The 11,104-nt window shown below is 40.3% G+C and overlaps 1 protein-coding gene across 8 annotated transcripts in view; it reads right to left on the reverse strand.

Annotated features, from left to right (window-relative positions):
- The window catches only part of LOC132819834 (mitogen-activated protein kinase kinase kinase kinase 3), a 416,845-nt gene extending 410,713 nt beyond the window's left edge, over positions 1 to 6,132 (reverse strand). For all 8 annotated transcript variants that reach the window (XM_060831692.1, XM_060831690.1, XM_060831689.1 and 5 more), the window contains exon 1: positions 5,730 to 6,132. In XM_060831692.1, the coding sequence (XP_060687675.1) occupies positions 5,730 to 5,837 (108 nt within the window). In that variant the 5' untranslated portion in view covers positions 5,838 to 6,132. The remainder of the gene's footprint in view (positions 1 to 5,729) is intronic.
- Between the last annotated feature and the right edge of the window lie 4,972 nt (positions 6,133 to 11,104).

Below are 11,104 nucleotides of genomic sequence, written 5' to 3' on the forward strand. Positions count from 1 at the left end.
GCTCCTATTTCATGTGTGCATATTTTCATTAGATGTTACCAAAGAAAGCTTTGCTTATTTCTTCAAAATATCTTGTGTACGGTGCATACTGCTGCCACTGTATACCAGTGACCGGTGGTCTGAATAGACAGCACAGTGGCTCAGCAGTTAGCACTGCTGCCTCACAGCGCCAGGGACCCTGGTTTGATCCCAGCCTCGGGTGACTGTCTGTGTGGAGCTTGCACATTCTCCCAGTGTCTGCGTAGGCCTCCGGCTGCTCTGGTTTCCTCCACAATCCAAAGACATGCAGGTCAGGTGGATTGGTCAGGCTAAATTACCCATTTAGTTGGGGGAAATGGGCCTGGGTGGGTGACTCTTCGGAGGGTCGGTGTGGACTAGTTGAGCCGAAGGGCCTGTTTCCACACCGTAGGTAATCTCATCTAAAAATGAGAAAAATCGGGTGCCAAACAAATGACTGCTTTTTGACAGTATACAAGCAACTCTACCCCATCTAGCATAAAGCAAAAACTTACTTGGACTGATGCTCAACAGCCACACTTACGCCACCAGCACACAACAGTAGAATGCATAATCGAAGAATACACAATAGTATATGTAGTTCTTCTATAAGATGGTTGCATTCTCGTGCAACCCTGCATTATAGAAAAATCACGCTTTAAAAAAAGTGCTTATATAGTGTTAGTGAGAAAACATCCAAAAATCGTGTTACAGCCAACACGTTTGCCCTTTAGAAACAAACAGTGTCCCCAGTTCATCAATTCTGTTACAGCAGAATGACCTATAGTCCACTAACAGAATCACTGTGACACCTATCACTGACAAAGACAACAGCAGTTAGGATCATTAAAACCTCACTGCCTCAATGCACTTCTCCAATTTGCACACCATCCTGACTTGGACAAGTTCTGCTGTGTCTTCAATGCAGCTGGGTACACATACTTGAAAACCTTTTGCCATCAACACTATGGAAACACCATTAGCATAAGGATTGAAGTATTTCAAGATATACTTTTAAGTTCAATCCTATTTTCTCTGAGAAGTCAAAAACACCAATCTACTAAAACTAGAGAATAAAACGTTTAAAAATGGAACCTCAGGTAAGATAGAGGAGGACTGCAAATTTTGCTCAAAGTGTGCAAAATGTTATTGTCAATGCTACTGGCAGTTGCTCCACTAGCTGTTGTTCTTAAGATTTCAAGTGCTATATTATATTTGACTAAAGTTAAATAAATAAAAAAAGCTGCCCCATTACTCTAAATAATTAGTTTTAAGAAAATTCAAAACTACTTTGGAAGATGCATGGACTGACTTATCAAGGACCAGATCAAAAAACTTTTTTCATTTTAAAACAGAGATACTAATACACAGACCTCACGAGGACAGAACTGGTTTTCACTTACGATTCTTAATGTCAGTACAACCTGTCGCCATTCACCAATAGGCTCATACTTTATTGACTATTGGGATTTATCTACAAAGTAATTTTGTCTCCTCTCTCAACGAGAGCTCAAAGTTTTCTTGCCAATGCTATTCTCTCTTCCATTGTACATACTGTTCAATGAAAGGTAAGAATGCTTAACTTTATTTCCTTAAATTGAGATACCTGTCCTAGCATTCTTTTTTCATTTTGGTCATACGCCAAAAGTGAATAAATTTTATTCTCCTGTATCATCCAGAAATCCACACCCTTCAAAAACAACATGACTGAGCAGGCTCAATGAGTCATTGTCATATGTAAAACTAAGCTTTTATACCAGACTGTCACAGCTTTGTTAAATTAACTGAATTTAGAAAGAACAATGGTTTCCCCCAAATCCCTGGAATAATAAAGCAAAAAAAAAGTAAACATAGAAGTAAAATAAATCGGGCAAGAATCATGTCCCTGATTCCTAACTCAATAACCCCTGTAGATCAATGCAATCTTATGGAATCCAGATAAAAACTAGGCTTGGTTTTCATAGCACAAGTAACTTGCCAGCACACACTGCTCGGTCTGAGGCATCAAGAGTAGTCACTTGGGTGAAGTACTGAAATGTTGGAACCACCCTGTGAAACAATACTTCTATAAGTTTAGGCATTGCATGAAGATGTACATTGCATTGCCCTATAAATGGTTTAAAGATTTGTACCAGTTTTGAATCTGAAGGAGAGGAGGGTAAAGTGGACTGTGGACAGAGTTATTTCATCAATCTGTTCAGACATGTTATGGGTACATCTCTCAAACAGGTGGGACTTGAACCTAGGCCCTCTATCAGATACAGGGATAAGAGTCCCTTCAAGAACTGCATAGATACACTATTCAAAAATATGCATTATTCTCCTAAAGAAAGATTTTCTCTACATTTTACTTCATCTTGATTGCACAAAATGCCTGAAAATAATGATTTGTTAATCTGAATTTTGCTTTGTTCTTCAATTTCTCTTTCATTCCATCCAAGAGATTGCTCTCATTTTATGCATATTCATTTCTATTAACTACCCCTTAGTACAAACTTGTCAAATGCTTCCTAGCAATCTATATGAACAAGGGCAGCACGATGGCTCAGTGGTTAGCACTGCTGCCTCACAGCACCAGGGACCCAGGTTCGATTCCCTCCTGGGGTGACTGTGTGGAGTTTGAACATTCTCCGTGTCTGCGTGGGTTTCCTCCCACAACCCAAAGATGTGCAGATTACGTGAATTGGTCATGTTAAAATTGCCCATACTGTTCAGGGATGCGTAGACTAGGTGCATCAATCAGGAGTAAATATAGGGATGGGAAACATGTATGGGTGGGTCACTCTTTGGAGGGTCGTGTGGACTTGTTGGGCCGAAGGGCCTGTTTCCACACTGTAGGAATTCTAACAGACAAAATCATTTCCTTTTCTACCATCTCATTTATCTCCTTAAAAAAGGATTCATTAGACATAACTTGCACTTTACAAAGTCAATAAAGCTTGGCGCTAGAAAGAACACAACAGGTCAGGCAGCATCCAAGGAACAAGAGGATGGACATTTTGAGCAGGACCATTCAAGACTGGTGAGGGGGGAAAGGAGGTGGAGGGGTTGCCCTATAGTTTGAAGGTGACGGGTAGGTGGACATACATATATTTCATTAGCCATTTCAGACATGTTATGGTAAACCTCGCAAGCCGATGGGACTTGAGGCTGAGCCTTCTGGATCAAAGACAGGGATAAGAGCCCCCTTTTTTTTCTCCCCCCCATCTCTCAATCCCCTTCCCCACCCCAGTCCTGAAGAAGGGTCCTGCCCGAAATGTCAATTCTCTTGCCTCTTGGATGCTGCCTGACCTGGGTGTGCCCTTTCCAGCACCATACTTTATCAACTCTGATTTCTCCAGCATCTACGGCCTCCATTGTCTCCTAGCCGCACTTTACAAATTCTTGCTCTGATCAAACCAATATTTTTCAAATGCTCAGTCACTATCCAGAAGAGCAGATTCTAAGTCATCTATCATTGATGTTAAATCATAGGCCTAAAAACACCTTAGTTTATCTCTCGTCATTCTTAATGTGACTAGCAAAGGCATAAAATATAATATGCAGAGAGACAATTATACAAAAAAACCTATTTAATGCCACTATATGAATCTGATTGCCTTAAAAAGGAGGAAGAAATAATGAACAACCAGTTGTGTCTTAAACTCATTTTAAGACTATGCCACTAACAATCTGTACTAAAGTTTTACTCAAAGCAGAACAGGAGAAAACCACAAGAATCTTCCAAATACTTTTATGGTATCTAGCTTTGGTCCTAATTAAAAGTGAATGTCTCTACAAAAGCTTAAACACCTAGGAACATTTTCCAAATGAACCTCAGTTAAAACAGCAAAAAAGATTGCAGACCAATCCAAAGTTAGAATAGCTAAAGAATGACAGCAAAGTCCAACACCCCAAAATGTGAAAGTGAGGGCAAGAGAGAAAAAGATTGTGCCAAACAAACAAACTTGCACCATATGTCTACTTCCTGCATTAACGATGCAGAGTTTCTGCATCCTTCAACACCAAGAATCAGAAGCTGAAATCTGTTGTAATGACAAAACTGTAGAGCTGCCAATCATCAAGTGGCAAATTCACTTGGGTAACATCAGAATGTAACAGTGAGCATGAAGATGGATAGAAAGCAAGATGGGACCAACGTCTGATAAAAATCCTAGATAAAAACAACGCATAACTGATTATTTAATAGAAACTCATTTAGGAGCAATAGGCATGATCTGTTGCACTTCGAAGTAAGTTTTCAAGCAGCTTTAAACAAATTGGTGAATTTATATTGAAAGCATAGCATCGCATAAAACATAAAGATCAGTATTATTGGGCTCATACAGCCATTTAGTGAACATTTAATGAACTAAAATCTCAACTTAGAACTTATCTGGCTATCAGAACATTTGATTACTTAAATGAAGTTTAAAGATTCCAATGAAATTCACAGAGCTAATCAGGCAACCTGAAAACTTGACTAGTTTGGAACCCTCTAGCACAGTTTCAGTGGCTATGACAACAGTCAGTCAGATTATTCAGCAAATTTAACAATGTTATTGATTTTAAGCATCAGGGATGGAATGAAGTTATTAGCATTATTTGAACATTTCCAACATGATTATCTTTGGAATAGCTCGAGTTCCAGAAAATGACAGCATGGAATATGTAACACAAAACACTGTTTCGTGGGGAATTTTTCATTCACTTATTCTCAGAGTAAGAGAATCTCAACAGCACCAGCATTTATTGATCATTCCTAGTTGTTTTGCCAACTACTGTAAGTAACAGCTGACAAATTGGTGAAGCATTGAATGTATTCTATGGTGTAGCATATCAGAGACTGATCACAACAGGCCAAAAGACCATTTCCCTCAGTGTGCTCACGTCAGTTGTCTAGAAGGACAACTTACAGCTTCTTTTGCGCACTTCACAGTCCTTCGCATTTTTTTTCCCGACTTCAGTTGATTATCCAATTCTCTTCTGAAGGCCCTCAAAAGAATCTGCCTCCACCACGTGCTCAGTTGGGAGCATACCAGATCCTAAACAGTTCTACGTGAAAAGTTTTTTCTTGTCACCGTTGCTTATTTCCAGTCACCATAAAACAGTGTCCTCTGGATGTCAACATACCGTCAAAGAACAGCTCTGTCCCTACTTTTTTATACCCAGACACGTTTTGCAAACGTCTCCTGTTAAAATTCTCTCTTTTACACAAGCCAGACCTGGGTGGGAACAAAAGATTTTCTTCCCTAAGGGCGTCACTGGGATTTTGACAACAGATTTGTTGATTTTCGTGTTGGTTCTACGCCGACTTCGTTACTTCAAAGGAGAAAAACCGAATGACATTTGGGAGTTTTGTGTGTGTGTGTTGGGATCTGAACTTGCAAATTGCGACTGGCCCTGGAGCCACACAATACTAACCGGATCCAGCCTGAAATTCCCGCACTAGGAAAAGTGGCGGAGGCCAGGAAGGGAGCAAGTTTTAAGCAATCTTATGGACGTTTTTAAAATTATTAAAACACAGAGACACCCAACGCAGTCGCACTAAGGCTGCGACCCTCCCCGAGATAAACAAGTCAGTAACTAACCCCCCCCCCCCCCCCCCCCAAACCCTTCAGAGCGGGAGGAAGGGCCGTTCCTTCACCTCAGACACGGTGGCGGCTCTCTCCCCTGAGGGGGGGGGTCAAAGGGTCCGGGGACCCCCCACAACAGGCCATTCTACCCGCTCGGGCCTAGTATCGTACACAAACCTTGTAAACGTCGCCGTAGGTGCCGCTCCCGATCCTCTGGATCAGCTCGAAGTCCTCCTGCGGGTTCCTCCGGGACAGGTCGAAGCTTCCCTGAGAGTGGGAAGACATGGTGGCTCCGGGCAGAAAGAACTAGAACAAGTGCCGGGGGGGGGGGGGGGTCAGCGGGGACCTTCCAGCGGGAGGTGGTAGTGCCTCTCAATCATCCCAAACCCCCCTCCCTTAACATTCAGCACACACGGAGCCAAGACAGCAGCGGGCGAGAACAAAGACTCCGACGACCCAGTTTAAACACCCCCCCCCTTTCTCGTCGTCGTCCCCACAAACAACAACAACAACAAACAGCAGCAGCTTCTTCCCTGAACCCCTAAAAAAAATCACGATCCAACACTCCAGCCAAACATGGCCTCCGAACGGCTGCAACTGCGCGTGCGCACTCCGGTCTGACGCGGCCGGGAACCGGACAGTTCTGCCAAGGCTGTCTGAGGCAAATGCACAAATCCACATAGCTCATTAGAAGTGTTTATATACTGTGTCCAAGACAAATGCACACATGCATATAAACTTTAAATGTTTTTACTGTGTCCAAGGCAAATGCACGAATGCATATAAGTTATAAATGTTTTACTGTGTCCGAGACAAATACACACATCAATATAAATTTAAAATGTTTTTACTGCGTTTAAGGCAAATGCACACATGCATATAAATTTTAAATGTTTTTACTGTGTCCAAGACAAATTGACATTCCATACAGATTATAAATATTTGTATGCATGGAATTGCCATATGGATAAAGATAACGTTTCGGGTCCAGTGACCCTTATTCAGAACCGGAATGCCGAAAGACTGTCAGCTGTCTTCAGAAGACAGCTAACATGACTTCTATGTAAAACAGTGAGAATAAATTGCACTGGAAAATATAGAATATTTAGTTTAACACCAGTATAGAAAGCTAATGGAATCGTTAGTTAAGAATGAAATAGAAAAAAACGAGAAATTAAAATTACAATAGCAAATATCAAAAAGGAAGGTCATGTTGAGGAACCTTGTTGCTTCTTGCATGAAGTAACAGGCAGGGTACAGAGAATAATGCAGTAGATATTAAACTTGGATTACAAAAACATGCTTCATAAAGTAGGCTACAGAAGAGTCAGGGGCTACTAGTAGAAAGTATCAAGCTAGCTACAAGGAAGGAAATGGTCAGGTTGCCAAATGTTAGAAAGTGGTGTTCCAAAATTATGCTGGGACCATTCTTGTTCACCATTTATTTAAACAATTTGGGCTTGTTAATTGGATGTATAATTTCAAAATTTGCAGATGCACCAATGTAAGTTGTGTAGTTACACAGAGAATTTGCAACAAAATATAGGAAGACATGAATAATTTTACAGTATAACTTGAGAGGAAGAATAAAGTGATCACATTTGGAAAATAAGTGCTGAAATGGGGTAGAGAAACAAAGCAATCTTGGTACTCAAATTCACAGATCAAAAAGTATATCAGCACTGGTTAAGAAGGCTGTAGGGGAAAAAGTCAAAGAAATATCCTATAACAATAGAATTAAAAAGCAGAAAGCATATGTTAAACTTGTATAGAATTTGGTTCAGCCACACCTAATTCTCATTTTCACATTATAAACTGGACATGTTGGCAATGTAAAAGATGCAAAAAATTACTACCAGGATACCAGAATCAGACAAAAAGCAGTGAAAGGAGGCTTGCGTGGAGTCACAAACACAAACATGGCCTGCCAGACCAAATGGCCTGTTGGTCTACTGTACAAACTTTTTTTTATAATTAAACATACTATTATCTGCATGTAAATTTTGATTCAATATGAATACAAATGTCAACATTTTTCCTTAGAGATACTGGCTGGCATTGTTTTAGACTTATTCTTGAGGATGTGGGAAACACTTCGCAACTTAGAATGTGTCATGCATTCCCAGCTGTCTTAAGTATCACATACAAAGTGTGGGACTGGAATCTCATATAAACCAGACCAAATAATATTTTCTTAAATGTGCATGTAACACTTCTGAACTGTCCTCCAATTTGTTGCTTGCTTTCTACAAGATGAAAGGTAATCTTCAGATGTTACAACTTCAAGCAAAGCATTGTGACAGGCATATCCCTAAACCACAGACTATCCTGTGTGCTAGTAAGTGGCCATGCATCATATAGCCATGCTCTGTTATCATGATTTAATATCTCAAGCCCTATGAAGATCTGTAGGACCCAAAGCTTTCAATTGTAGGTTGAGAATTCACTGCCAAAATATGTATACGTACAAGAAGCGATGTGAAATCTATAAAGCCAAGCTTTATGAACATTCCTTTATAAAATACCCATAAAATATGTTTGTCACTAGCAAGGGTAACATTTATTGCCCATTTGAGCAAGTATATTGAGCCATTTTTGAGAATCACTGTCACCCATCATTGATGCTGTGAGAAACAAAATTAAAGAAAAAAACAGAAAATCCTGGAAATCTCAGTTCTGGCAGCATGTGTGGAGAGAAAGCAGAGTTAACACTTCAGGTCCAATAACCCTTCTTCAGAACAGTTCTCCGCATTCAGGAACAAGAAAACTTATCCAGTTTTTTTCCCAAAAATGTAGTTTATTTTAAAAAATTGTGAAAGTGCATTACAAAACATTTGAACTTGAAAATTACAGAAAATGCAGTAAAATTCAACTTCTCTTCATACAGCATTTACGTCTCTGAGGTGCATCAATATAATTTCAATGTTTATGATATTCACAAGGTACATTCTTAGTCAGATATACAACCTGAGGATTTCTAAACAGTTTTAGCCCTCAGCATATGATGACTGAAAGGCCTTAAACAGCGACATTTCACTTCTGCTGCAGGTAGCCCCACAGGTTTTTGGCGGACCAGAAAGAGTCTTTCATCAGTGGATGGTCCTCCAATTGCAGCTGATCTTTATGTCTGTGTGTTTCTCTGGGAACAACCTGTAAAGCAAAAGATCTTGCTTCATGGAGTTACTTGGAAAGAACTTCAAGAAAAAACACTCCATATCTCTCCAAATCTTCTTCAAAAAGAAAAATTCCTCAAGCAGATGTACAATAGTCTCTTCCCCACCACAGCCTATGTAGTACCATGTGGAGAACTTGAGATTCCAGGTGTTACCAGCCAAACTATGTCATGGTTTGTAAGTCTTTGTCATAGAGTCATAGAAATGCACAGCATGGAAACAGACCTTTCGGTCCAACTCATCCACGCCAACCAGATATCCCAACCCAATCTAGTCCCACCTGCCAGCACCCGGCCCATATCCCTCCAAACTCTTCCTATTCATGTACCCATCCAGATGCCTTTTAAATGTTGCAATTGTACGAGTCTCCACCACTTCCTCTAAGAGGGATAGTTAGTAAGTTTGCAGTTGACAGCAAAATTGAAGATGTTGCAGTCAGTGAAGAAGGTTACCTCGAATTACAACGGGATCTTGACCAGGGCCATTGAGCTGAGGAGTGACAGATGGAGTTTAATTTACATAAATGCAAGTGCTGCATTTTAGGAAAGCAAATCTTAGCAGGACTTAAATACTTCATGGTAAGATAGGGTTCAGAAAAGATTTAGAAGAATGTTGCCAGGGTTAGAGGAATTGAGCTAAGGGAGAGGTTCATTAGGCTGGGGCTGAGGGGTGACCTTATAGAGCATCAGAGACTGAGGGGTGGCCTTATAGAGATTTACAAAATCATGAGGTAGTCTGCTTAGGAACCATGTGACACAAACTCCGATATTCTTTTCCTGCAGAACTTGAAGACTTTACATGTTGACCGCTTTCTGATGAATTTATGGTGTTTTTATCCATATGATTTTCCATGAAGGGAGTTCAATAACTTTAAGCATTCTGCAGCAACCTATCTACATGCATTCTTCACAAAACTGGGAACAGAAAGAACCTCAGCACAGAACCAGAAAATTTACATTATAGGATTCCTTTCAGGTTTAATATTCCCAGTAATTTGTAATGCAAACAAGGACAAGTAATTTTAAAGCCACATTAAAATCAGTATCACCTGAATTACTTTCTTCTCAAAAAAAATGGTCTGCCATACACATGCTATTAGGTTTAAGCTCATTTCAAGTTTTTTTTAAAGAGGTGATGAGGAACTCATGAAAGCCCATTCAAATGGTAGTTGTCAAGTGTTTCCAAGAAGCTGTGATCCAACAATTAATGGCAGTTGTTTTCCAAACTATCAGTTTCCTGTTGAAGAGCTTTGGCAGGATGAATCTTAGAAGTGTGCACATGACACTCCTTCAGATAACAGGAATCACTGTGCTGACTAATTTCCCATTAACTTCCAGATCGTATTGTCCACACACATGCAGTTGGCTAACCATCAAAGCAGTACTTAGTTAAAGGAGGTCTGTCAAGGAAACTGTTAACATGGCCCTGACAATTAAGCAATGTTGTAAGTAAAATGTTAAGTGAGAAATGGGAGTTAATTGTCAACAGAAAAGGCAAAAGGCAATGCTCACACATGAAGAGGTGATCAATCCTGTGTCTATACTTCAACTTTTCTCAGGCAGGAATATGAGACCAGCCATGATGGATTGTACAAGATTTCTCATTTCAGTTCACTCAACAAAGTGTGACAAGTAATGTTTTGATCATTTTTATTTTAACACATGTAAGTTTTATTTTGAGATACACTTCATTGCTTAGATGTGGAGGAGACAGTGTTGGACTGGGGTGGACAAAGTTAAAAATCACACAATACCAGGTTACAGTCCAACAGGTTTATTTGGAAGCACTAGCTTTCAGAGTGCTGCTCCTTCATCAGGTGGTTGTGGAATATAAAATCATAAGACACAGAATTTAAAGCAAAAGATTACAGTGTCACATCACTGTGTGACATTGTGAAGAGTGCAGGGTGCCCTCCACAATAAAGCTCAGAAGGAGACAGCAGACATCATGGAATCACTACAGTGCAGAAAGAGGCCATCTGGATCACTGATTCTGCATGACCTTCCAAACAGCATCCCACCCAGACCTCTACCCTTTCCCCATAAACCTGCATTTACCCTAGCTAATCCACATGGCCTGCACACCCTGTAGACACTACGGAAAATTTAGTGTGGCCAACCCACCTAACATACTCATCTTTGAACTTTGGGAGGAAAGCAAAGCAACCAGAGAAACCCACACAGACACGGGGTGAAGGTAGGTTGTCTGGAATTGAATCCAGGTCCCAAGTACTGTGAGGCAGCAGTGCTAACCACTGAGCTATCATGTCACCCATGGACCTGGAGTGTTCAGGACTTGGATCCGGAATCACAAGTTTATTATCAAAATTATCAAAATCAGACAATACATCTTCAAATTCTAAATCCTTCCAAACATAGA

The sequence above is a fragment of the Hemiscyllium ocellatum genome, chromosome 10, assembly GCF_020745735.1.
Source record: "Hemiscyllium ocellatum isolate sHemOce1 chromosome 10, sHemOce1.pat.X.cur, whole genome shotgun sequence".
NCBI classification, from domain to species: Eukaryota; Metazoa; Chordata; class Chondrichthyes; order Orectolobiformes; family Hemiscylliidae; genus Hemiscyllium; species Hemiscyllium ocellatum.